Source organism: Hirundo rustica, chromosome 22 (assembly GCF_015227805.2).
Source record: "Hirundo rustica isolate bHirRus1 chromosome 22, bHirRus1.pri.v3, whole genome shotgun sequence".
Classification (NCBI taxonomy): Eukaryota; Metazoa; Chordata; class Aves; order Passeriformes; family Hirundinidae; genus Hirundo; species Hirundo rustica.
This window is the reverse complement of record NC_053471.1, coordinates 3,498,655-3,526,266: the sequence shown is the minus strand read 5'-3', so window position 1 is coordinate 3,526,266 and position 27,612 is coordinate 3,498,655. Positions and strand designations below refer to the sequence as shown.

The 27,612-nt window shown below is 42.6% G+C and overlaps 2 protein-coding genes across 6 annotated transcripts in view; one reads left to right on the top strand and one right to left on the bottom strand.

Moving 5' to 3' along the window:
• Positions 1 to 27,612, top strand: part of SLC45A1 (solute carrier family 45 member 1) — an 81,328-nt gene that overhangs the window by 1,494 nt on the left and 52,222 nt on the right. The window contains exons 1-3 of one of the 3 annotated variants that reach the window (XM_058423313.1): positions 18,235 to 18,355; positions 20,875 to 20,986; positions 26,965 to 27,095. The gene's annotated coding sequence lies outside the window, so the exon portion shown is untranslated. Of the gene's footprint in view, positions 1 to 14,689; positions 14,767 to 18,234; positions 18,356 to 20,874; positions 20,987 to 26,964; positions 27,096 to 27,612 lie in introns of those variants that run through there. The other 2 variants (XM_058423316.1, XM_058423312.1) reach the window with 2 other exon arrangements.
• On the bottom strand, positions 7,837 to 17,900 carry ERRFI1 (ERBB receptor feedback inhibitor 1). Of its 3 annotated transcripts, none has more exons than XM_040084425.2 (4): positions 17,842 to 17,900; positions 11,154 to 11,350; positions 10,948 to 11,024; positions 7,837 to 10,381 (listed from the first exon to the last, which is right to left on the bottom strand). In XM_040084425.2, the coding sequence occupies exons 2-4, from the start codon at positions 11,273 to 11,275 to the stop codon at positions 9,186 to 9,188; spliced, it is 1,395 nt and encodes a 464-aa protein (XP_039940359.1). In that variant the 5' UTR covers positions 11,276 to 11,350; positions 17,842 to 17,900; the 3' UTR covers positions 7,837 to 9,185. The 3 variants fall into 3 exon arrangements, with proteins under 3 accessions (XP_039940359.1, XP_039940358.1, XP_039940357.1); XM_040084424.2 differs by lacking the exon at positions 17,842 to 17,900 and adding an exon at positions 17,290 to 17,460; XM_040084423.1 differs by lacking the exon at positions 17,842 to 17,900 and having other exon boundaries at positions 11,154 to 11,565.

Here is a 27,612-nt window from a genome sequence, read left to right as displayed (position 1 = left end):
GCAAATGTAAACCAAATGATGGAACGAGTCTTTGTCCTGGAATCTGGAATAATTACTTGGTTTGTAAATGGGCATGATTCAGAATACAGGAAAAGTTCTCCATTCCTGGGTGGCAGCGCTGCTTTGTAACATTAGAAGGAAAATATTTCCATTCTTGCATTGTTTTTAGTCTTGCAGAAATATTTTAATACAAAGCATTAGCAAAGTGGCCATAAATTTGATTATAATTTTGTTTTCTCCAAGGCTGAGGGAGTTCAGTTTACAGAAATGAGGTTTTCAGTGTGTATATTTGGGCTTTCCCACTCCCATTAAAATGGTAATAGGAAAAACACTCAGAAAAATGAGCCTAGAGCCCATGGATGTATCTGCTTAACTTGCAGATTGTTCCGCTGTGTTCAGCCAAAGACTTGGTAAATAAAATCTTGTAGTGCTGCTTGCATCACAGTTACCTTCATACAACTGACCCTGTTCTCAGCCTTTAATGTTGCAGATGTCCAGCAAACATGAATTTACTTGGGTTCTCTTTCTGTGTCATTAGCTTGGTCTTTCAGTTAGGGTAAGTAAGTGTATGAACTAAGATTAGGCTAATTTTTCCTTTAGGGGTGAGTGTTAAGAGGGAATTTGCAGATTCGAGGGGAAAAAAGTTAGCAAAGTACTTTTTTCCTCACATTTCAGTATCTCTTCTTGTAAAATCCTCTTTTACCTGCTGCTGAAAGATGAGCTGAGATACTTTTCTGCTCATTGTTTCATGTACATTAGAAACTTTGTGCCTTTTTATTATTTAGTTTTAGAACCTGTGGTAATTAGGTATTGCTGCCACTGAGCTCAGCTTAAACTGAAGGGAGAGCCCCCACTCTGAGGGCTCTGGGTGGTGCAGCAGTTAGGGGTTGCAATGCTCTGCATCACACTCAGTCTCTGTAGCAGCTCCAGGGGCCTTTCTGCTCTCTATGAGATTGTTCTGTGTGCTAGAAGGCATCACAGATTGAGAGGAGGCTTTTATACTTGGGCTTGTTCGTTTGCTTTACTTCATTCAACAGCTTCTAATTATACCCTTTGTACAACCTTAAATAATTCCTCCCTACACAGTGTTTATGGCCCTCCAAGTCATGTAGATACTTCTGTGCTTTTACAATTTAATTCAAGGCCATTCCCTCTACTAATGGTAGAGGGGCGAAGAAGGAAAGTTGTCTGAAGAGCTCATGCAAGAGCTCACATTCTAAAGAGCAGAGTTGGGTCTAGTGAGACTTGTATAACATTGGTAATTCTAAAGTCTTCCACAGCTGATGGACTGGGGATGTTTCTCTGCAAATCTGTCTGATTTCTGAATATTGATGGTGTATTGAAATATTTTCAAGTTTTAATGAATTCTCCTAAGAAACACACTGCTGCTCCCACATAGGTGCAGCTCTAGTCTCAGACTTGTACTTTCTCCCGTTATTTTATGTATGATGTGGAAAAAGTGCTCTGACACCAAAGTCACCAGCTAGGCAAGACAGTGGCTGGCAGATAGGCAGAAGTAAGCTGCTACCTTGGGTGGTGATGAGTCTGAGCACTGATGGGCACAGCACAATCATTTGCATTTTTCACAGGAAGTCTGCTCTTGCAGTCCCTGAGAGAACTGGCAACAGATGATGCGTTTATCTGTGCTGACTTTTCTCATGACCACATCTGATACACTACCCAGTTGTTCTTCTATGGTGTCTTGCAAAGGAGTACTTTACCTTCCTTTCAGTCATGTAGAAGGTAAATGAATGCTTGTATGAGTAAATTAATAATGAAACTCTTAAGCTCCTGGATGGGCTCACAGAGACACAGGCTTTGCTGGCAACTTTCAAATAAATCCCCTGCAGCAATTTTTTTTTTTTCCTCCCTCCTCTTGGGAAAGCTACAGAGCATTAACAGCTTTAATAATAATTTCAAAAAGAAAGAAAGGGCACTTAGGGTGACATTCCCTGACTGGTGCCCAGTGATGGTTCTGTCCCAATCCCCCATAATGAGAACAGATGAAACCTTCTCTCCCTTGTTCTCCCTCACCTGTCCCCCCTGCTCTTGCTCTCCACAGGCGTTTCCATAGGTCGTGAAGAGGAGTTGGAGGCTTTGGCCTCTCTAGCTTTGGGTCTTGGCCACCTGTGTGTGACCTTGCACAGAGTCTCCCAGTCTCATGAAATCCTCCAGGGCTGCAGCCAGCGAGCCCACCTGCCTCCTGCTGTGCTGCTGGAGAAAGCCAGGGTTCTGCAGTTGTGTTGCATTGGTTTCTCCCTTGCAGGTGACTGAGTGGCCCTACATAAAGCTCGGGTGTTAAACTGTGAACTGAGCTGCTTGTAAAACAGCTGCCTTACTCATCGTGCTGCTCCAGGGCATGCTAGAGCATCCTGTCTTATCGTGGAGACTGCTTTTGATCAAGTTGGTCCAATTAAGCTCAGATGACAGGAGAAGTGTGGCCTGCGAGAGGCAGCATGTCCAGAGCACCCTGCAGTGTCCTGGGAGGTGTCAGCAGCCCCAGAGGCTGAGCAGTCTGAAGCTCTCCTGTGCGCTGTGTTGTGTCACCTCCAGCTCAGGTTGGCCTGCTGGCTGTGCCTGCTGTCTCTGTCTTGGTGGAGATGTCTGCTCCTCCAGTGGAAATATTCCCTATGGAGTGATGGGTCCTGAGCTATTCCTGTGGAACAATTGTGTATTGCATCCAGCACTGGCCATGGTATGATTGATTGTAGAAGAAAATGCCTTCACATGGTCTCCTCACCCTTAACAATATGTATGTTTAGACTGTCAGCCGTTAACAAAACACTAGCACTAAACCATTTAACCTGAATTCAGGAACTAATCAGTTCATCCTTCAGGCTAGCCCTTCTTCTTCAGAGCCCCATGACAGTTTTCCCCCAGCCTCTGTGTTAGGCAGGAGCTCCCTGACACTCACCTTGCTGGCATCCATTTTTCAAAGTGTCTCAGAGGGGGCTGTTTGTCCTCATGGCTTTTAACAAAGCAATTACTTTTGTTCATTGGGGTTTTTCGCCATAAGTTATTCTGAAAAGACAACCCTCCCTCCCACTAGCAATTGAATCCCATGTGCAAGAGAATGTGTCGGGGGGTGTAATCTCACCTCTGCCCTGCGTTGGAGCCTCTGCACTGCCACGTGCTTGTTGCTGTGCTGGTGCTCTGTAGATTCTGCATCACAGCAGCCCAGTACCAATTCCAGTTGCTTAAGCTCTAAGTGCTGGGATGCAGGAAAACTTTTCCTGAATAACTTATCAAAGTTATATGGGACCAGTGAAGTCACCAAGTGCAGCCTAATATGGTTCTTTCCTCTGGACCTTGCTTAACAGCCAGTAGATGACAATACAGGGATTGCAAAGCAATGAGTAACCTGTCAGAGGCCCATCTGCAATTCACTGCTGTCTCCTTTGCACCTTGCTATGGAGCAGCTGGATTCAACACGGCATGAGCTGATGCGGTCCTTTGTGTGAACTTCCTTGAGGCTGCTAAGTTCCTGGAGAGCCTTGCACCTCACCGCTGCAAAGTTTATTGGGTTGGTGGTGTGTTCCAGTTGTCTTCCATAGGGCACTCAGTAGTGCTGACCTTGTCCTTGAAGTGGTTGTGAAAATAATGAACACATTAACAAAGGTAAAATAAATACAGGTAACAGGAACATGTCTCTTGGTCACCTGAGTAGGTGGTGGGCAGGGGAAGCTATTCTGTGTCACCCCATGGATCACCCCATGCTTGATCCAGAGACTTTGTGCACAGAGGGCCTCCTATGCGGAGGTGATTAATGTGATCCGTAATTAGCATCCTTAAGCAGATTCGGAGTGGGTATGGTGGGATAATCTGGCATGGTTTTCCTTCTGGTGTTTCATGGCAGTGTATTTGCACTTTGCTTCCTTTGTGGCTTTCACATGTTAATAATTTGTGGACGACAGTTTTAATCTTCAGAAAGGAGCATCTCTTCCTCTGAATCACTTTGTAAGGAAATGAATAGCAGTCATGGTTCCCATGTTTCAGTGGCATGCCACTTAAAATTTGGAATTCCTAACACCTTTTCCAAAATTAACCGCAACTGGGATCAAGGTGCACACCAATATATAAATAATATAGCAACAGTCTATGAGCAATCACGGGTGTGGCTTCCATTTATGATTCAGAAAAAATAATGAGCTCTGTGGATGAAAATAGGCATTTGGGTGGGGATTATGCAAGGCCTGAATTATGATGCAGGATGGGTGGGGGTAACACCTCTTTCAGTTTACAAATGCTAATCACAAGCTCAGCAGCCAGAAATTTCTGCAGTGCTATTTAACGAATACTAATAAGTATAATTAAACGTTGTGTGCTAGATTTTCAGTGCCAGGAAGTTGTGTGAAACAGAACATTTGCTGTATGTTTTCAGTTTTAAATGAATACAAACTGTTCTGAAAAGCAAGCTGACAGGAAATGCAAAGATTAGCCTACTTTAAAAACAAAAGTTTACCCCAGGAACGTTGAGTACACCCAAAGAAAATCAATAGGTTACCTAACTGCAGAGTGCCTGCAAGCAGATAAAATGAGGGTTTACCTTCATCTCCAATTTCCTTCTTGACATAATCCAGAGAGTATGTATTTAACATACATCTTATAATAATATTAAAAGTGTTTATAAGGGCCACAGTCTGTAATCATGAGTTTGAAGGCTGGGAATTCTACCATGACTGATCTGGACATCATCTTAACCCTGAATTCTTGACAAGACTTGGTTTGAAAACGATCAGCAACTACTCTGCTCTAGTAACTGCCCTTGCAATATTGGTATCTTTGTCTGGACTAGAAAGATGCTTTCCTTTATCATGTCAAACTTAACACTTCACTCAGACTGTTTAAAAACAAAACCAGGGCTGCAGCAGAAGCAGATGTGGTGTTGTTGAGTGCTCTTCTGCAGTTTCAGGATGGTAGTAATTGGGCCTGCTGCAGTCTGGGAGTGAATGGAAAACTCTTAATGACAGCAACAACAATCAGTACATTTAAATGACTGCAGATTTTAATTATGTCGTCAATCAGCATACTTCCGGATCAGGTTTACTTTCTGGTTTATCTCTTGTGATGCAAAAGGAGCTGATGATCAGCTACAGCTCTGTGTTATTTACTCACTTTATCTGTTTAACAGCAAGTTAATACGGTGAAGTTAAGCTAATTGGTTTTTCAAGTCGCCTAACACAGCCTCTTCTTTTCAGGAAAAGGGATACTGAGGCAAACATGCTTTCCTTTAGTTACCAGCCAGACTCAGCTTCTCTAGGTTGATTTGCCAGTCGAACTCACCAAGTAAAGGGTGTTCTGCAAACAGCAGAGCAGCCAAGCAGCACCAGGCAACACCAAGCCTTGCCCAGGATGGACACGACAGATGCTTTTTGCTGTTAGTCATTACTCATTGTGCTTTTGCTTGTGCTATCGATGGTTTGGAGCCTGGGGGAGAGGTCACCCAGCACCCTCCTCCCATTCTCAGCAGCTTTGCTCCAGACACATCTCAATGATCCTGGCTTCTCTGTAGGGCTGTGCTGGATCCAGTTTGTTGTGGTACAACCCCTTGGGCCAGCACAGCTGCTGCCTCCTGACACCAAGGAATCCTCACTGAGTGGCTGGGTGATTCCAGCAGGGCTCCTGAGGCAAGAAGGAGAGCGCTGAGGGCAGGGGAGCAGGGTGTGTGACCTGCTCCTTGAGTCAGGAGGCTGTGAGCACCATTGCCTTTCCACACACGCACATCTTTCTTCCCCGCTTCGACACAAATTCCTTGACTCTCCTAAACTTCAGTTTATCGAGTTGTAACTGCTTTGAAGTGTGATTATTCCAGTCAAATCTAGCTCTCAAAGGCAAGCTGTCAGGCCTTGCCCAAGTGAGTCCAAACTCTAAATATTCAAACATGTGATCAGGCTGTTGCAAAAGCTTGTTGTGTCCTGACAAGTCTTATCATGTGCAAGGGGATGAGCAGAGAAATGTCTTCTGGCCAGAACTTGCAAAGCTTCCCCCACAGCTCTACAGCTTAATTACTCACTTGGAAAACGAAATACAGTTTTTGGATCATGCAGACTGTTTCCCAAAGCACAAGAATCTGGTGTCTAAGAATATATGCAAGGCTTCCACCTGCTTTTATCAGTGACCCCTTCACAAAAAGAACCACTAGATTCTGGACTGAGTCCTCAGTGAGACCTCATTACTACAGAATGGTAAAGATAAAACAGCCAAGTTACTTAAACACTGTAAGACTTGTCTGTAAGTTACTTTCCATGTACTCAAGAGGCATCTGAGCTCTGTAACCTGTTTGAATGTCTTGCTCACAGCCCACAGCTCCTTGCTTAACTTCGGAAATGTTAAAAAGTTAACACTGTGCTTGACACATAGCTCACAACAGGAAAGCTAACATCACTACAGTGACTTTTTTTTAATATTTAAGATTAAGTAGCCAATACTAATACCATCAGCAAAGGAGAATGCATTTTTTTTCCTAGGAGAAAAACATATGGAGGTTAGGTTAAGTCAGAAAAGGTTATGTAAGACCATCCAAAAGCACAAGTTTTATAATGGTTTTAAGTTTTTCAGCACTATAAATATAACTTGTAGGCAGAAGCAGCTCAAGTAAAAAACCTTCTGCTGCTACATTAGTTGTTCTTTAGGGCACCTCTACTGCTGACAGAAGTGAAAATAAGTGCTGGAACACAGGGCTGGAGGTACTGTAACAAATACCCTATTTTGTACCAGATATGTTTAAGCTAAAAATGTGGAGTTTCAGGAATGGAGTGGGACCCAGAGGCCAAAGCCAGGAGAGATTTGTAGGGCAGCTGCTTGGGTTTAGATGGAGTTCTACTGGAATGACAGCTACTGAGTCTGTGCCAGCTCCAACAGTCTACGAGGGAAGAGCTGCAGCTTGGCAGTGTCAATCTGCTGCAGCAGTGATGGTGTGACTGAGAGTTTACCTTATCTTGGGGTCCTAGACTTGCAGCCTTCCCCTTAAATATGAGCAGTTTTTAAGTATAGATTTTTCTTTTTCATCTTAGAAAAATCCAGGGGGTGGAGGGAAAGCAGAGCTTTCAGTTGGCTGAATATGAGGTGACAGCCTTGCACAGGATTAGGTAACTTGTTTATGTTTTGAAGCTGATCTGCATGGGCTCTCGGTGCTATGGCACAGCAGTAGGTGTTTAAACACTTTCCTAAATGAATCTCAGCAATCCTCCAAGGTATAAGGGCCAAGGGATTGGGCACTGCTGAAAAACTGCATCTGACATTTTTCACACCCAGTACAATTCTAAGGATGTACCCTGTTTTATTCTGAAATAAGCCAGGTGACAGAAACATCCAAACTGCCACATCAAGGCAAGTATTTGCCTGCAAACGCAGCCAGAGGATCAAAGCTGTGTGATGCTTTCTATCCTCAATAACCTTATCCATGGCTCGCATACTATGGTGAAATACGCTTATTTTGTGATAAGTATTCACAATTTCTTTCCCATCTTAACCATGCTTTTTCTAACCAGGTGAGAAATTGAAGACAGGAACACTACCGCCCTCTCCTTTCTGTACGATGGTGACTAGAAAAAACCAAAATCATTAATAATGTTAGGCCAAATAACTTGATCTTACAGGGTGTTTTATTGTCAGCATAAAACTACAGATACCATGCTACCAGGTAGTAGGGTGGAATTAAAATTAATGGTGTGCAATGTGAGTTATTGAACACTGCTGCAGAAATCTTAACTCTAATTAAATGCAAGCTGAATTCAAAAATCTGTTGCACATTTAACATTACTAACTTTCAACTTTCCAGTAAATGCAGAACTAAAATGCAATTACATGCACTGTTCAATAAAGCAAAAACCAAAATGTATCATAAATAAGTATTTTATAACTTTATTAAACTCAGGACATGACAATATTCAAAATACAAAGTGAATTATTTTTTACTCAATACTGTACACGATGCAGAAATATCAGTGCATTTCTGTAGCATGTATTTCACCTTCATTTAGTTTGTACTAAAACAAATAAAAAGTAAGCTTTAAAATAGCTCAAACATCTCATTCAGCAGTTTAAACTGTAAACACCTTGTTTACTTCTGTTAGGAGGAACACATTCATCTTCTGAACCCCTGTTAATGAGCACCCTTTCTCTTGTGCTTTTCTGTAAGAGGACAAATGTAACCAAACTGAGCACAAGAAACTGCCAAGGTGGCACCTCAGTGAACTTCAGTGAAAGGCTGAGGCACAGTGAGGAAAAATTAAACAGCAAGAAGCAGCATCTGAAGCAGCAAGAGATGGGACTGACACTGTTCATAAATGGAATCATAAATGGTTTTTTTCCTCATATCCTCCTCCCCTAAAATACTGAACAGAAACCAGAACACAAGACCAGCTTGTGCTGGGTTTCCGTATTTAATACAGCCATAATTTCAAACTCTAGGTGAGCACATAGTTGTTACTGCCTACCTAACAGCAACCCTGTGGCTGCTCAGGACACATTCACACGTTTCTAGGATCCAGCAGGAAAAGAGCAGCAGCAGAGGCTTAGCAATAGCTGGTCCAAGTCTCTTCTAGGAAAAACTGCAAAACTGAGCCAAGTGTGTCTAGCAACTGAATTCACATAACCTAACTCACTTTAAAAGTCTATTAGCATCAAATTAATTTGTAAGATAGATTAATCTTTCAAAATGCACTTCCAATATGCCTGCCAAGTCTTGAAGTGGGTATCAGATCTCGTATTTACCTTCTTATCAGACGTATCCTAGTACAAGAGGACAGTCTGTTCTCAGCAGAATTATTGTGTAAAAGAAATTTTGGAAAACAGCTAATACAAAAACTGTACTGCATTACTTGGTCTGTTGTCTGCTTTATAAGTGACTGTTAAGCAAATATCATTTTTTTTAAATTTCTTTTTTTAATAATGTTGACTACCAAACATGTTCGTCTAGGTAGCATACAACTGGCCAACTGTGACTACTATCCCTCCACGTTTCTGCGGAATCTTTGTAGGTTTTCAGCTTACATACCAAGACAAAAAAAAGTCTTAAGAAACACATCCAATATATGCAGCATAAGAGGACTTTCCCACCCACTTTTCAGTTCTCAAGAGGACAAACTGCTCCTACTTCATTATCTGTGAACCGTAAGAACTTTGTAACATGATAAAGTTCAGCTCCATCCCAAACAACTGAGCTGAGACTGTGCTCCCAGACACTACGGGGAAACCACGTAGGACAGGTGCTTTCGTTTCAGGGAACCACCTATGTCCATTCTGGGTTTTGAGTCCAGTTTTATTGGGGCTGAGGTGGCTGTGCAGTCACCAGACCAGGACTGAACCTCAGTGTTAGAGCTCCTCTCCTCTGCTTCTCTGAAGAATTTCTCATATTTGTCCAAATATGGAGGTCTCTCTGGTAGCAGATAGTAGTGTGTTGAACTGGCCTTCTTACCATTTTCAATAATTGGAAGAATGCAAGGGACCCTGTTGGAAGATCCTTCACTATTTTGTCTCTGTAGAGCTTTGCTGCTGACATACTTAGGATCAGGTGCAAAGCTCTGGGTGGGGGGCATAACCCCGTTGAGGTACGATGGAAGGCTTTTGGGGCTGGGGGTGCGGGAATTGCTGCGTGACAAAGGCTCTCGGGGGGGCACTTTGGGTGGCCTGTCTTCATCACTGTACGCGCTGGAAGCGACTTCTGCCGACCACCTTCTGTAGTCTGGTTTGAGAGCCCTTGGGGGTATGGGAACCCTCGGTGGGATCTCTGGTTTATCTTCATCAGAAGTTGGAGATGACCTGTTTAAGTGTCCAGTTAATCTTACTATTGGTTTATTGAGAGATCCGGCCGGTCCGGAATGGGACCTCCGCAGGCGTCGGTGCAGCTGCTGTGGGGGAGGATAAATACTGGATATGTACACATTTAGGCTTTGTGTAGGGTTGGCATCTTCTGGTTTTGGTCCTGTTGGGGTATCGAAATACGCGTAGTTGATCTGTCCACAGCCCCTAAAGCTCCGACGGCTCGGAGCGCTGGATTTAAAAGGAGGAAGTTCGTAATCTTCTAACAAAAAGTCAGTATCTGAGCTAGTCAGGAATTCTACCTCTTTGTCAACCTCATCTGGAGTGAAGTCTTCAGATATAGGCAGAGGGGGCAGTGGCCTGCAGCTGCGATCATGAGAAGATGCAGACAGAAATTGAATTGGTCCATTTTTTATTGGCATGTGAGGAGGTGTTTCTTCAGAAACACAGCCCATGGTTAATGACAGTTTACTAAAGCCAGGAATGAGATGGTCGTCGTACCTTGAAATTGGCTGTTCATTTTTGGGACTTAAAGGAGGTGGACTGGATTTCTGAGATGGGACTTGGATGCAACTTCCAGCAATGTGGTCGTTCATGGAAGCCTGGTCAGAAGAGTGCCCTAAAAAGGTGAGAAATTCTTAGAGACACTTTTCTAAGTAACACTCCAGCACACGACTCTGCCACTGCTATTTAATTTGTTGTAATGCTACAGTAAGTAATGTCTGTTTAATGTCTTCGGGTAGTGAAATGCAGGTATTACAGATCTCATCTGGTCGTGGATTTATGCATTTAGTTATAATAGTAGCAGATTATCGTGTTGTTTTAGACCAGTGCTCCAGTTAAATGAGGTAGTTCAAGAGACTGCAAGCATAAGCAAGAGAACTACAACAGAACACGTGCATTTTTTACCAAATATTTTTGCTGTGCAGAGTGTAATGGCGGCTCGGAGGCCTCCTATGTACCAGGCGAATGGGAGGGGAGTGTTGTGTGTGTTTTTGTGTAACTCGATCGTTATTTCGCGGTGTTTCTGTCGGCTGGAGCGGGACAGCAGCGGTGTCCCGAGCTGCCAGCAGGCGGCAGCGCGGCCCAGCCGGGAGCGCGGTGGTGTCAGCGAAGCCCGCGGGGCTTTTCCCGAGACAAATCCCCGGCACTTCCGAACACGTCTGTGTCGGACTTTGTACTTACCAATGGATGGCAAATGCTGCTCGGTTGATGGGTTTAAATTATATGTCACTGCTATAGGGTCCACATTAAAGAAAGTACTAAAAAGAAAAAAGAACAAAAAAGTCTTCGCTGTAAATGAACCATAGGTCTGTAGTGGCACAAGTATTTGTAACATTCATTTCATAGACTTGAAGATGCAATAGATAAATTTTTGTAGCCTCACTCACTTTTCAAATCCACTGTGGGTACTCCAGCAGGTTTTCAGACTGCCCATGCCTTGACTGGTGTGAAGAAATCCAGTTTTTAAGGGGACTCTCATCTCCTGAGCAGCAACTCCTGCAGTTGACATGGTGCAGTGTTCTCTGAGGATGTCTCACAACCCTCGATATTCAGGACTTGGCAGGTTTCCTGCAGTTTTCATTCCCTTCAGGAGAGAGGACATAAATATGAGAAATGCAAACCCGATGTTCCATGTCTCATCTGAAATTTCAGTATTCAGGGAATTAAATGGCTCTGTATAAAGGCCTTCTGTCCTAATACTTGCCAACTGGAAAACTTGACCAAATTTCTTGGTTTGAGTCTGATTGAAAAAAATAAAGTACAAAGCAGGTAAGTTCTCTTGAAGAACTACACTGCATAGAAAAAAAGGAAAAAATGTTAAGGTTTTGATATATGGCAGTTGTGTATCCCACTTCAGTTCTTGAACATAAACTACTAGATATTCATGAAAAAAAATGTTATTTCAAAAAGTTTTCTAGAAAAAGCTAACCTTCCAGTAGCTGTCTTGGGTTGTATCTTTCTGCTAAAGATTTTAGGGTTTTTTTCTGCTAAAGATTTTCCAGTGTAGCCAACATGTAACAGCCTAGTCTGCTGTTAAGTATTATCTTCCATAGCCTTTGCACTAATAGACAGAATTATTGACTACTTGAATTAGAATTCTAAAACTTCTTTTACATAAAAGAGTAACTATTTTTAACTAACCTAAACATTAAGATAGTTTAAAACAGCCTGAAGTCTTTTAGCTGTTTCAGACAAATTGGAAATCTAGTGATTTGAAATAATCTGAGCTGAAACTGCCCTATTGCATTCAAATCTATTTTGAATGTGTGAAGAATGCTTTATCTAGCCCATTTATGGCAGAAAAAAATATGTTGGAAATTGCTTTATATAGAATAATTAATCACAGTCTAGGGAACAAATTGATTCACAGGACTTTGTTTAGGAAATTCATCAGGGAGGGGAAGGGGCAATGTGAAATTAGTCAGCATTCTGAACGCAGGAGAAATTAAATCCAAGACTATTAAAAAAAGGTGTTCTCTGGGTCTCTGCTTCATCTACACAAATATCCTACATTCAGCAAGTGCAATATGGTCTGTTTAAAAAAAACATACAAAAAACCCCACCAAACCAAACCCCATGCAAAACAGTTTAATTTGTATCTCTCCTGAGAACCAATGCTATGAGCATACAATATTAATGTGAATTTGTCCATATCCCTCCACCAAAAGAATTCCATCTAAAGAAAAGTCAACCATCAACGGAGGGCTGGTTATATCAGGGTCAGCAAACATGGCAAGAAAACCCCTTCGCAGTGTGGTACTGCAAGAAAATGCAGTACAAACACAGGAAGCAGCTTATGCTTATGGTAAATCTGCCCCAAACCAGGCATTCTATGCAGATGTGTAATGTTCTTTTTCCTTTAGGAGGAAAGATCCATTATACTTGTCTGCAGCATGAGGGATAGGCAGACTCCTAAGCAGCACTGTAAACCAGGTGCCTGAGGATTAGTTTGCAATCCAGCACCACTATTTGCAATTTATAAATAATTGAGAAAGAACAACTCTGCTGCGCCCTTTCAATTTTAAATTGTGTCCAGTGTTGATCATCTTAAGAAAACAGTAGCTTCTGACTGTATGTATGTTTATGTGAGACCTCATCCCATTCTCTTTAGGAGTGTGATGGTTTTCTCAATCATGACTCTGTCTGTGTCAACAGAAGTGGGATTGTTTTACTCTGCCAGATACCCAATATATTTTAGGCAGGCATTTCAAAATAACTCTAGACAGGAGACTTTAATAGAAGCGAACAAGTGCCAAACCAGTGTTCTATGTTTTGCAGCACAGTCCTACTTCATTCAGCCCTCCAGATTTTAGTTAAGACCATGTTCTTCCTCTTCAGACAACCTCCTTAAAAAGCTGTATTAACCCTGGATTTTTTTATTTTTTTTTTTTGCATAAAACAGAGTTCAGTTGGACCCCAGTTCCCAGTAACAGGAGCTCCAGATATTTCCTAGCAAAATTAAATAAAAACACAGAGCCTCGGGAAGAAATAACACAATCCTGTGAGTGCAAGCAGCACCACTGTTTGCAGGGGAGCAAAAAACCAGAGATAGCCATTTGTCAAAATGACTTAAGCAGCACAGTACACATATAGCATCAATTCTAAAATTGCTTGATATCAACATAATTTCCAAATAAAACATCCATCTTATCGGCTCACACTGTATTGAACAGTGATTTTTTTGCACCTCATGAATACTATCCTGTTAGCAACAGGTCTACAAAAGAAAGAAAATTAATTAAGAGAGCTTAAGGCTAATGCCTGCTATCCATTTCAATATTTCTGAAGTCAAATGCAAGTCACCAGTTAAAAGAGTGCTGGCACAGAACACTGATTAGTTAGCAAATGATTGTGCTCCACCTCAGTGTGTGTGTACAAGATCTGACAGGACCATGAGACATTGATTATGATACAAAAAAGGAGAGGAGGGGGAACAACTGCTGTCGTTTGAAAGCACATGTAACATGCTAGCTGTGATAACATACAACCCTTGCAGGGCTTGTTAAGAAGCCCAACCTCCACCAAATCCCACGCATAAACCACTACTAGTAATTACTGTGTCAGCTTTCTGAATGCTGTCTAAATCTCAGCTCTCAAGACTGATAGTTGCACAATCACACCTCTGAAATCTCTCTGGAATGCTAAGCTCAACATCTGAAACAGACTTAAATATTTACATACTCTAGGAAAAGGTAATTTTCACTTGTTTCAATCAGTCTTTATTTTTTTTAAATAAAGCACATTTTATATAGCCATAAAACTTCATTCATCAATGACCTCTTTGCAAATTCACAGGTGATCTGTCTTGATGTTTCCGAGAGTTATGAAACTGTCCTCTGTGCCTTAAACTAGGATATCAAGAGAGGCAGTGCTTCCACTAAATCATCTAGTTACTTTTTCAGTGGAGTCTAGAGAAATGGTGCTTGTATTTTAAAACATGCATAAGCTTGTTCGAAGTCTGTATCTTAAGAGGGAGACATGAGAACAGTAACTGAATACAAAGTTTGTATTTTAGACAGAATGCTCTTACTAAAGCTGAGTAGTACATATTATATTCTAGTAATTGGTTTTTTAAAAAAATAAAATCTACAAAAGTGAGCTATGAAGATATAAACATCAACAGTTTTCATTGTTAAGTGCTGTCCCAATTCTGCCTCTTTAAAAGTTTAAGGATCTAAACTTAGGCATAAATAACATCAAGCTATATTTGCTAAAGAAAATGGACACTACGCAGTAATGAATCACATTTGTGTGCTTCTCGTTTGCACGGAATGGGCTTTCATTCAGTTACTCTGCTTGTCTGACCTACTTATGCACAGTTTATGGCATTTAGGAAGATCGAAGCACTTTTGAAGATGTTACAGTTTGTGTTATTCGAAAGAAACAGAGTACAAACTAAAAGTATGGCTGGTCATTTCTACAGGGCATTTACAAGCCAAGACAACTGGGAGATTTGCTGGTGCCTTAGGAAGCTACTGACACCCTTCCCTGTAAGGCAAGGTAAGGTGCAGAGGAGGTACTTGTAATCATCCAGGTCTGCTTGTATTAACAAATATCAATAATAGCAAGTATTGGAGAGGAGATTGATTTTTAAAAATTTTTTTTCACAAAGCCAAATATGCCTTCAGACTTCAACAGGATGGCAATTTTTAAGCTGAAAATAGTCAAATGTATCCATAAGCAGTAGCGTATCTACATACTGAGAACTGTGGAAAGATCTTTGTGGTAAGTTGAATTACAGCAAATATCCCAAACATACAGTTTTCATACAGACACAGATTAATAAATACTTGTGTTATAACAACAGTAATCCTCTGTTTAGAAACTAAGAAGCATTTGCATATATTTTAGCTCAACCTATTACCTATCACTAATCACACACAGAATCTTATTACTCTGTTCCCTCTTCTCCCAGCCCCAAATGCAACCAAGTATTTGAGGCAAGTTAAGTTCATAACAAAGAAAACCTTTCTGGTATGCACAGCAGACCAAAGCATGCTCTAGAATGTTTCACTTAATGGGTATGGAGTACAACAACTTGCTGTACAGATTTCTGAATGCCCGTACAAACTTTCGACAGGTTTTATAAAGGCAGCACTTGACAAAGAGCTTCTTGTAAGAAATGGGAAAGAAGGTTAAAAAAAAAAAAAAAAAAGACCTACTTACCCCTTTTGGGAGGGGAAGAAATGTGTCTACCTTAAATCCACAACCTATTTTTGCTCACCTTGCCACCACATTATCTTTAACAAATCTCAAAAGCAATTCACAGGAGGAGGGGCACATTTTTGCACTACAAGTCATCCACTCCAGCTAGCTGTTCCTTATTTGACAATGTGATGTAATTTCCTTTTTCTCCTCGGACTTTCTATTTAACATAAGTACCTGAGAGAGAGCCACCCCTTTTCATATTTAAGTATTTCAGATTTTCAAGTATTGGACTTTAAAAACTTAAGTGCTGTTAATATACTTTCTGGAACTCCAAATACTTTTAAAAAATGTTAAAAAAATCTGTTTTTCTAGTTCTTATCCCTCTCCTGTCTTTGCAGCTAGATGAAAGCTGAGTAACCAACACTTAGCAGAAACAGCCTGATGAGAAGGTTAGTTTAAATCTATTCACTTAATAAATAATCAAATCTTCTTTACTATGCACCAAACCTCCACAGTGCAGTTCAGTATTCCTGAGTCACAAGCTAAAGCACACTCAGATACAGGCCCCAGAAGGTATTTCCATTTATAGGAATCATTCTTTACAGTTACTGTATAAATGAATTACATTCTTAACTTTAAGATATTTTTCTTCACATTCTGCCAACCAGAAATGTACCATTCTGTGCTAAAAGAAGAAATGGGACTATGATCACTTGTCAAATTGTTTAAGACTAGATCAACAGTCAAATCATGGGTGCTTGCAAATAAAACTAATCCTATGGGTATACAATAGACAGATCAACCGAACAGCAGACAAACTCTGTATTTGGATTGTAACAGTCAGCTATTTGAAATATATTCAAAGAACCACAGTTCATCAAGGAGTTTAAGTTCAGTTAAAATTTGGGCTACCATTTCACAGTCCTACACAGCAAATGGGAGTAACCTGTAAATTGCCAGTAGAAAACTAATAATTAAATAGCAAGACAATTGCCTTGCCTCTGCTTGTCAGATTTCAGATGCATGCTTAAGGTATGGTACTTCACCCTCCTGAAAATTTTAATGTGAATATAGAGAGCTTACATTCAGGAAATAAAAATTCCTTTCTAGCTGACTCAGACTCATAAGCATAGTGTTAGACACACTGTGATAAGTTTTAATTCTCTTTTCTACTACAAAGAACTGGAACTGTTTTTCTCTGAAATAAGTCCTATACTGCAGAGCATGGCAGACGTAGGGCTTCGCCAAGAACATATACCCCCCAACCCAATGGGTAGGTTTCTATTAAAAAAAAATCAGAAAAGTATCCCATATAGGTAAATTGGTAAGGAAAGAAAGCTAGGTTTGTGCATAAAGTAAATTGAGTAAATAATACAGGCGAATTGAGCAGTTTAACTGGATTATAAGTGCAATTCACAAATCCATTTGTGATGCAGAGGCATCATTCATCTGCCTTTCCAGTACAACAAAGATTCAGCTATTCCTAAAATGACCAAAGAGACCATGTCCCCAGAGCCTTTCCCGTCCAGTTAATATGAGGTACTGCTATCTTTGCATCAAGCACAATAAATATTTTGCTTATTAATTCAGAACACTGCACGGGGCCCTTGGCCAGAGCTCCGGTGACAGGAGACTATGGAAGTCTCCGAGTGCCCGGCCTGCTCGCTCTGCTGTCACGGGCTGCGCTGTCAGTACTAAAGGATACAGCGATGTCTCCAGATTTAACCACCACAGACTGGCTATTTTAGAAAATCGAGGATAAGTGCGTAATGAGGTATTAAGTCACAAAGAAATGTTTATTCTAAATTAAGCCAGCCTAAATTAGAGTGCGAAGCGCAGAGCCTGAACCCACAGTGCGGTCTCTTGTTTACTCACAGGAGCGAGAGGAGCAGCTCGGAAGCGAGTGAGAGAACAGTGATACTGTTTCGGGTCAGGAAGAAAACGCGTGGCACGCCACGTTGATTTCCAAGAATGTGGCTACGGGCTCCGCTGACCCCGGGCGGATCCCGTCCCACTCGGAGGGGCTCCCGCCGCGGCGAGCGGGGCGGGTGTCGCATCGAGATCCCCCGCCAGCCCCGGGGCGAGCGCAGCGGCGGCGGCTCCGGCCCTGCCGCCCCCCCCACCCCCCTCAGCACAACGACACAAAACGCGCTCCCGGCTCCCCCCGGCGCTCGCCGCCATCCCTCGCGCCCGCCGGCGTGGGCCGCGCCGCGGCTCCGAGCCACGGGGCTCGGCCGAGCCCGGCGCCGCGGCCCGACCGACTCGCGCGTGCCGCCCGATCCGCCGGCCCCCGCTTCTCTCCCGAAGCGGCGCGGCAGGGATCGGACGGCCCCGAGCCGCAGGCGGGCAGCCCCGATGCTCCGGGCGGGCGCGGGGGCCGCCATGGCCGCGAGGGGCGCGGGAGGCGCCGCCGGGGCCGTCACTCACCCCGACAGTGTCGCGCAGCTCCGCGCGGCCGCCGGCGCCACACGCATGCGCCGCCCCAGCGCCGGTTACTGGCGCGGCGCGCGCCGGCCGCCGCTCTTATGGAGAGGGGCGGGGCCGCCCGCGGTCCCGCCCCGCCTCGCGCGGCGCCCCCGTCACGGGCGGCCTTAAACGGCGGGGGCGGCCGTGAGGGCGCTGTGGCGGTTTCCGGTTCCTTCGGGTGCGGGGGCCGCGGCGCTTCCCGGCGGGGGCCCGGGCGCCGGCGGTGCTGCCGCTGTTCGGCCTTCGGGGCGCCCCCTGGGCTGCGCCGCCTCCGCCTTGGCAGCCCCCGCCGCCCCGGCCTGCGGGACCCGCCGCCTCCGGGCTCAGTGAGAGCGGCGTTCGCCGGGCGGGGGTGATGAACCGCTCGCGCTCGGCGGCTCACAGCGGCGGGGAGGCAGCGCCCGCCCAGGGGATGCTAAGGCGGTTCTCCAGCGCTCGGCGTCCTGCCCTCGCCCTGTTTGGCTTTGCCTGGCCGGTGCGCTAATCCCTCAGGGGATAATCCCTACCTGCCGCCCCCAGCTGCTTCTGTCCCCGCATTCCCGTTTCCTGAGGCGGCAGCCACTCGTTCTGTTCCCCCCCGGCCTATCGCGGTCCTGTCCCCGCCGCTGTCCGGGCACCTCAGTGCCCATCTCTGCGGGTAATGTCCCTCCGCCTTGCCCGGGCCCGGAGCCGTTCCCCACCGGCACCAGGGAGCGCTCGCTGTCCCGGGCCGGGAGGCGGTGGCCGTGGCTCCCCCTGTGTATCCTCGTGTTTCTCCCAGTGTCTCTCCCCGCCGGTGCCAAATGGTTTTCCTCATGGTTTTCTCTCGTAAACGGTTCCGGGCGGTGAGGTGAGGCCAGGCCTTGCCCACGCGTGTGGTGACCGAGTAGTTTGCAGTCACAGGGAATCCCCGTCCTTCAGTATTACCGGAAAGAAAGAAAACCCCAAACCTTTCACTGTTACAAGCAATTGGTCGTGTGAATGCCAGTTTTCTTGAAATAGGCATATTTGTGTTGAAATAAATCCATCTTTGTTTGTGATAGTTTATTTGGCATCTTGAGAAAATGCAGGTGGACTATCACAGATTTGTCAGTATTTTGTATCTAGACATAGATTTGTGGTGGTAAATGAACTGCAGTCGTCAGAAAAGGATTCATGGCGAAAGCTGCTGTCTAAAGACTTTTGAGAGCATTTACAAGTGATGCTGTTCATTACAGCATAAACAATAAGAGTCATGCTTTTGATCAGTTTTGCTCTACACTGCAATAATTTCTTTGTTGGAGAAAGAAATACCGATGTGGGACTCTTGAAACTCCCAGCACTGAGAGGTGCTAACAGTAGGATTAACAAAATGTGTCTTCTATCTATACACTTCGAACTGGAATAGTTACTGATATTTTAAGAAAGAAGAATGCTTGATTTCAGTGCATGATGTGATGCATGTCTGTAGTTGACTTTTCTCTTTGAGGTTTCTTTTGACCTCTGGTGAAAGCCCCCCCCCATCTGCCCTTGTTCTTAGGGACAATAAGATCTCCTACTGGGTATTTTTATCATAAGAACTATTGTACTCCTGTAAAAATACAGATGATGTGAGGAAAAAAGGGCAGGGTTATAACCTAGGAAAGATTTCCAGTGGGAAAAAATGATGAAGAGGTCCTCCAAAATTGACTGGACGTGTTATACAGGCAAGAGAAAGTGAAAAGGATATAAGGGGAAGTAGAAGTCGTCAAAAGGAAGGAGGGGAGCAGAGCGTGGGTTTGTGATTTTGATGAATTGGGGTCTGCTTAACAGAGGCTGCAGGATGTTTGTGTTCTGGTGGCTGTGGCTTGTGCTGAACTGTACGTGCTCAAAGACTGCTTCCAAGTATTTGCTGTACTTCTGTTGTTCTGGACTTGAAGACCGTGACTAATTATTTCTGTGGATAAGCTGGCCTTGCAACCTGAGTTATCTCAAGTTTAAATTGTCCTGGTTGCATGAGGAGAAAGTAATATTTTTTCTTTTTTTTTTTTTCCTCATTTTTTGGATTCTGATGTGTTGATGTACGTACTGACTGATATGCAAAAAGCCCTAAGTGTTGTAATGAATGGATACAAAAGGACAGATTTGTCTTTAAAATGTTTTTCACAGATTTTTACAGAATGATGATGTGACTTCTGTAGGACAAACTCCTGCAGTGCCTCTGTAGTTGAACATGGGGCATAATAGATGTTTGGCTTCTTGTTTATACCTGAGAATCTTTGATCCAGGAAAAGGTCTTTCTGGTATTCCTGCAGGTGTTATTACCCTATGGCCTCTGCACTTCTATCAGCAGGCCTTGTTTTATTTTGTTAGACAGTTTTGGAGTTAGCTCATGTGCATGTGCTGTATGGAATTTTTGCCTCTTACTGTTTAATAAGTTTACTTATGGTCTTTGTTCATTAAACTCCATGCCTTAAATTTCTGATTGTTCTACTGAATAAAAACATTTAATAACTGTGCCACTTGCAATGGTTTCTGTGCTGACTTGAGGACAGAGGAAATTGAATTCTGCACCAACAGTTACATTCCCATTTCTCTCCCTTCTCTGCAACCATCTCATAGTTCTGTAGGCATGTGTAAACCACATTTTGTAATTTGCTAAGTGCCCTGAAGACTAGCTCCTGAGCAGTCCTCAACACCATGGGTCATCAATACTAATGAGTCTGCTAAAACCAGCAGCTCAGTTAGCATTATGAGAGACCTTTAAACTTCTCCTGTAGCAGGTTTGGAGATGGATAGTAGACTTTTCTGTGCTTAATAAATGACATGTCTGAATTCTGTGACGTAAAGAATAGCATGGACTTTCATTCATGATAACACCTTTCACATGAGGATTCTCTTTGCAGAGGGAATCCCAGAGATATTAATGTCCTTTGATCAGTTGTCCTGTTTCTGGTGTGCTTTGCAGCCTTTACCCTTCCAATGCTCGTAGTCGCCTTTGTATTTCCTGTTTTCAACACTTAAATTTTTCTGTTCTCCTTCTGTTTGTTTTGACAGGAGAAAGGCATACATGTAAAGCAGCAGCTGGAGAAGCAAAAGGCAAAATCTTTTTAGGAAGCTAGAAAATGACAAAAAACTTAATACTGAAAGACTTAGTGGAAAATAATAGGTATGTATTTTAATATAGAATGTTAGATAAGCTAATGTAAAGTCATTCTTTATATTGTTGTGATTTTTTTTTTTTAAGCCACCTTCCATAAACAACAACTTTGTTTTACAGTAGTTGCTGCTGTATTATTGCTTAATCATACTTATTTGTGGTAGATGCTTTTGAGCAGGCTTGGGGTTTTTTTCCATGCTCTCTGGTAAGCATGCCTCCTGTCTGGTTGCCTGAAAGGGAATGAGTAGCTTAGACACTTTTCTTTTTGGCCTTGTTAATGACTAGAAAAGGTAATTGTGGTCAGTCATCAGAGAGGAAAAGCTTTCCTGAAGAGAGGTAAACAAAGTGCAAGTTGGATGCTGTGGTGTTAGTTTTTGCATGACTAGTTATGTGAGTGAGGGTGATGTGGATACGTTTCTGTTGCACCTCCAGAGGTGCTTCTGCAGAGCCAAGGTCATGTGTCACAAGTTATTTCAAATGTAGCCTTTCTGAACCCTTTAGTAAGGCATTGCCTGGGACAAGCAACACTAGCAAAATTCAGTGCAGGAGGTGGTTTATGAGTAAGTCTTTCCATCATGAGAAGTCCTGAATTCTGTCATTATTCAACAGATTAAAATTCAAGACATTGGCCTTGGCTTGGATGCTGACTTCCAAAAGAAATTAGTTATAATGTGGCTCTTTCATAAAAATCACAGCCTTTGCCTCAAGCAGAATCAGCATGTGCACGGTAGGAGTTAAACTATGCAATCCTTATGTAGTTGCATTTTATCTTACTCAGGTACTTATCTTCTGTTTTGTGGTAATCTGGCAGAGTGGATCTACATATGAACGTCTGGTGGTACTCTCTGACATGAAAACATAAACAAACTATGTACATAATAAAATTCTTAGTTACCTATGTTTTGAACATGTACCACCCTAAAATGAGGGAAAGCCACTTAAGCATGTTTATTTCAAGGGGAAAAAACAACACATTAGAATTGCTGCAGTCTCAGTGAGCTGACAAGAAATCAGAGAATGGTGCAGTGGCCATAAACTGATGTGCTGGTACATGAGTGGAAGAATATCTCCCAAATTACAAGCAGTTAACCTTTATACCTCTATTCTTGCTGTACAGGGCATGCTGTATGCTGTCCCGTGGTGCTTCCTGTGGGATAGAGGAATGTAGGGAAGGGGCAGAGACAATGAGTTTAAGGCATTCACAGATCAGTAGCGCAGACACTCACATAAAAAGGGTAACATACGGTGCAACTGTACAGACCTGATGCTGAAATTCAGCTTTGAACAGGGGCCATTACTCAGTCTTTGTTTGAATTGTCCCTATACAAGACTTTAAAGCAATTGGATAATGCTAATTTGCCTCTTAAGCCATCTGTAGAAGCTGACACAGATAGCAAATCTTTTATGCTTCAGGCATGTGGAAGTGGTTTGTGATGCAAACATACTATCTAAAAGTGGAAATACAGCATGGCTTTTGTGAGTTCTTGTCTGTGTACCTTGATTACATCTCTGTCTGAATGCTGCAAATACCAGAAGTTTTACTTGCTTCAAAAAGTAGTCGCAGAAAGCCTGATGAAAGAAAAATCCATTAATGCTCTAGGGAAAGTGCCTTGTATCAGACTGCTGGGAACTGGGAGAGGAAGTTGCCCACTGCCCTAAACATTTGTTTCCTTTCTTTAACCTGTGCTAGGGCAATATTGGATTAGGTGGACCTTGGCATTTGGGCTAGTACAGCTGCTGTTGGAATGCATCTGTATTTTTCATTCCCTTTTATATTCCAGTCAGACTTTTCCATAATTTTCTGTTTACATAGCTGGGAATGCAATGATTTATTTCTGCCTACAAGATTTAGCTCAGACCCTTGTCTCTGCAGTTATATCCTGGATCCTTTCAGGAAAGGACTGTGCTGCTTTTTGAGTCTAGGGACGATGAAGAAGGGAACAGGGTTAGGAGAGCGCTACAAAACTTTTTCAGTGTAAGGATTCCTTGTTGCTGTGAATGAGGAACGTGCATACTTCACTGGTCAGATTTGTATGAATGCAGTTGCACCAGCCAGGTGTAGGGCAGAATGAGTGTCTTGCATTTCCAGTTTAGCCAGAAGACCCACAGAAGGGAGGAAACTCATGGGTCAGTAAAGGAGGGCTAAATTAGAGGTTAGCATATTCAAGTGTCTAGACAGCGAATACAGACATACTGCAAAATTCAGTCTGTCAGGGAGTGGAGAGTCTAGATTAAAAAGCCATTTCAAAGGCACGTTGCCTGAATGGGGTAATCATGTGCTCAGACTTTTTCAGCACATAAGCATAAGCTGAGTGACGGAAGAGATCAAAAAAGGACACAAATATTGACACAGAGTCTGTAGCAGCTTAGACTGGAATGGAACTCAATAAATTAAAAATAGCTGGTTGTTCACACTTGTGTTTCCCAGAAATGGCCACAGCCACATCTGTTTTTTACCATGCATTCTGTAATATTTGAACAACTGACAGAAGTGTTACCTCCTTCCTCCTTACGTAGAGACATTGTTACACGGTCCTCCCAAACTGAGTTCATTCTTGCTCTTGGGCATGTAAACTGTGCATATAAACTGGTCATCAGGAAGCCAAGCTTTAGTCTGGTGAAATACCCGGAGCTCACTTAATCCGTTAAGATTGTGTGCTTTTAGGGCATTGTGTGCTTTTAGGGCAGTGTCCAGAGATGTCCCACTGGGACAGGATGCTGGGCACATCAGCAGAGGAGCCGACTCAAATCCCAATTTAACTACTCTGCTTGCATCCCACCTCCTTCTTTGCAGAGCTGGAGGACTTCTTGTCAGCTGATGGGCTCAGTTGTGTTTTTATGCCCTTTAGGCACGGTATTTCACACAACTGGAGTGTTGTGCATAATGACAGTTTGGGGGAAGCTCCTGGAATCCACCTATGTGCAGTGTTAGGGTCTGCAGCACCAATGAAATTACTTTTCACCCTTCACAAGAGCATGTTGTATTCTGTTACCTTTGTCTACTACACTATTTCTTTTTCAGTCTGCTTTTTTTTGTCATGGTCACCTTACTGCACTCAGTACATAGATAGATGTTGTCTTTGTGGCAAAGCTCAGTGGCCTGACAACTACTGGATGCATTCACACAGTATTTTGCAGGTAGCGGTGTTTCTTCTTCAAAACAACTAGAGCCTTGTTTTCAGGACAAACAGGAACCCTTGAAAAATTCTTAAATATTGCTAGGATCTGTAACTGTTGTGTATTTGTATTGGGAAGCCTAGAAGTCATCAGTCTTTTACAGTCATAATTGGACAGTAAGCTTCACTGGGACTGCAAGCAGTGGTAGGAGTCAGCTCTTTGTTTCTCTGTGCCTTGTTCAGTCATTTTTAGCTATTAAATATAAAACATCATAGCCCATTCTTCTGATAAAATAGTTTATTTATAGGGTATGTTAAGGAAATGTCCCTGTCTGACCATCCAGGAGCCACTCTGGCAGTCACACTTGCACCACCTGAGCAGGGACCAAGGCCCCTTTGCAGCTACACGCCCACATTGCCACAGTCAGACCAGGTATCGCGGAGTCTCAGACATCCTGATCCATGAAATAATTTAATCTTGGCAAAGTAACTAAATAACAAAATAACAGCTTGAGATGGTGCCTCTGAGAAGGGACCCCACAAAAAGGGGTTTTTATATACTTGCAGTCTAAGCATGCAAAAGTCAAGGGGTTGTGCTGCTGTCTCTGAGTGTCCCTCCCCAAAAAATATCATCAATATCCATCCTTGTGATCTCTACAGAAGAAAGAGTAAGAGCAAAAGTGACGACAGCCTTCTAGAAGTATAGCAGGCTGTTAAAAAAAAAAATCACCCAGGGAAGCTTGAGATGCCTTGTGTATCACATGGGGAAAAAAAACCCCATCACCCAGGGAAGCTTTAGATGCCTTGTGTATCATATGGGTATTTTTGAGAGCTCTGAAAACAGGATAAGGAGATGCCACAGATTTTACAAGATTTGAAGGTGGAATAGTGAGTGGCTTTGGTGAGCCAGGGAGGTAAGAACAGACTGAGCAGGAAGGACAGTGGGAGTAGAGCTCATCTGGTTCTCATTCTGAACCAGTAATTTCAGTGGAAAAGATATATATATAGAAGCAGTATTTGGAAACAGTTCTAAGTGCATCACTGTAGAAATTAATAGTTTGGTAACTTGATTCCCAAGTAGTATAAAGTTAATTTTATTCATATTTAAGATTCTGCCTATGTGGGGCATGTGGAAGGGGCACAACTGTCGGCTGAGCATTTGTATTTTGAGATGTGTGTTTGTATTTGCACTACTCATCCTGTACCACAGACACTCCCAGCAAATTGAGACAGTGCTGGTGAATTTACATCTGAGGGCTTTTTGGCATGTCAAAATCTGACGTGTTCTATTCTCTCTTTATGAATGACATCTTTAATTCCAGAGCCTAATGCTCTACTCACATGAGTGGATTTGTGCCTAGTAGTAAAACTAGGTTTTCTAGCGAACCTAATGATTTTACTGGGGAAATAGGTTAATCAACATATCTGAATTTTGGCTCTTGGAATTAAATAGCTGATAACTATATTAAATATTTATTTAGAAGTATTTAAAACGTTGTCTCTAGATGATAAAAATACAAATTAAGGGAACAGTCTGATTCTGTATGTTTCTCCACTCCTCCCCTAAGCCCCGCCCAAAAACTCCACCTAAAAATACTTTTTCCTCCTTTAATTACCACAATGAACTATATCAATGTGGGGGGATTTTTTTTCAAACACTGAACTAAACTCACTTCTGTGTTGAAATATAAGAAATTTATGAAAATTAATACATGAAATTTCTTGGGTTTAAGTACATTACAGAATAATTCAGGGGAATTTTGAGCAACTAAGTAACTTAAGTTTTTAGTACATCTTTAACTGCCTAAATTATATGGTGTTTGTTCCATCATCAGTATCACCTTTTAATTGTTAATCAAAATGGTGTGAGTGCCTTAGTTGAATATATAACCTTTAGTCAGTTTGGAGACATCTGGTGTTTATATTTTTGGTAAGGATTTGTGGTAACGAGATGGAGATGTTGAAAGTAGGTATGAAGAGTAAAGTATGATTCAACTGAATCTGCTGTCGAGCTTAAAATAAGGAGAGGAAAAAAATATTCCTGTTGCAAGGCTGGAAATATCTGTGCAGGGTCTGGGTGGTGAGGCTGCACCTGCAAGGCCAAAACCCTACACCCTCAAGTCTAGAAATTGCTGTTGTCCTGAGCCCTGCACTCTCTTCCATCTTCTGTGGGGTCATTGCAGTTTTGGAGCTGGTATTTGTTGATGGAAACCTCTTCTCTTCCTCCTGGGATCTGCTGAGTGTCTTTGTAGGTTCAGGGCAGAGCAGATGGTCCCCAGCGAGCCTCTTTGTGCCCAGCTGGAGCAGACTTTGCTGGGCAGGGGCTGCAAGGTAGTGGTGACAGTGGTGGTGGCCTTGGCATGGAAACTCTTGTCCTGTTCCTGGGTTTTTCTGTGTTTTGTTCTCCCTCCATTGCTTGTGCTTCCTCCTTTGCCATTCCTATGTGCTTATGAAAAGAGGAAGAATAATTTTCTTTGTAATTTAGCACTTAGGAATCCTATCCCAGATAAACTTTAGCATTTCCAGGAAGTCATAGGTACTTCTCTTTAAAACATCATTAGTTTGTCTTTGTTTTCTTCTTCTCTAATTGGCACTTTCCATTCTAATAAACCAACACCCACAAACTGTGCAGCCACATGATCTTTTCAGTTAATACAAATCGTCATTTCCAGTCCAATAGACTCAGTTAATTGTGCAAACCTGCAACACACCCATAAAGTGGCTATCAGGTTTGTTATGCAACGATGACTCATGAAGGAAATGTGGAGTGTAATTAAATACAGTGATGCAAAGATAGTAGTATGAAGCCAAAATCAAAGTATAAGTGATAATCATCTGTATTAAATGTTTGTTTCTGCATGTTGTTTTCAGAAATTACTTAAATTATAAGTTATCTGGCTGCTGCACACATGCCTGGCATATGTTTTGACAAGTTAAAAAGTGACCTGCAAGCCTGTAAATAAGCTGAACTGCTATCAAAATAGTCTTTTGAGGAAGGAAAGGTATGTGGCTCAATCTCAGACTTGTCACGCAGGCACTTTCTAATTCTGGTGTGATCTCCCAAGTTTTCTGGTCTTGTGAGAAGCAACAGTTTCAAAGTAAAGCCTCCATGAAGTTTTTGCTGTTAAATGATTTCTAGTAATACAGGCCTATTTTCCAAGTTACTTTATTTTTCCACTCTAGCAGGGAAAGATGCTGTCTGTGTACCAATGGAGAATTTTGGGCTTTATGCAGAGGATTTTTTGCTGATGGGTTGATTTCTCTTAAATACTCTTTTTATAGCTTTGAAAATAAGCTTCACATATAGAAATGTTCACATGCGGGAGGATGGCTGCACAGTACTCTGCAATTATGTCATTTTTAGCTTTTCCCAAGCTGATTGCTGTATAAGAAAGCACTTTCTTGTCTAACACACACAACTGACACTGGTGCTAACCTCTGGCATATTCGTGGTAAGTACGTTGAAAATTGTTTTTCTTGTCTGTCAGATGGTATTGTGTTCCAGTGCAGCAGCTGACA

Excerpts from the sequence above, each read along its gene's own strand:
- ERRFI1 (XM_040084425.2), bottom strand. The coding sequence starts at position 11,275 with ATGTCAACTGCAGGAGTTGCTGCTCAGGAGATGAGAGTCCCCTTAAAA. Across the intron at positions 11,025-11,153 it reads ACCCACAGTGGATTTGAAAA|TACTTTCTTTAATGTGGACC; the intron begins GTGAGTGAGGCT and ends TTTTCTTTTTAG. Across the intron at positions 10,382-10,947 it reads GCAGCATTTGCCATCCATTG|GGCACTCTTCTGACCAGGCT; the intron begins GTAAGTACAAAG and ends TCACCTTTTTAG.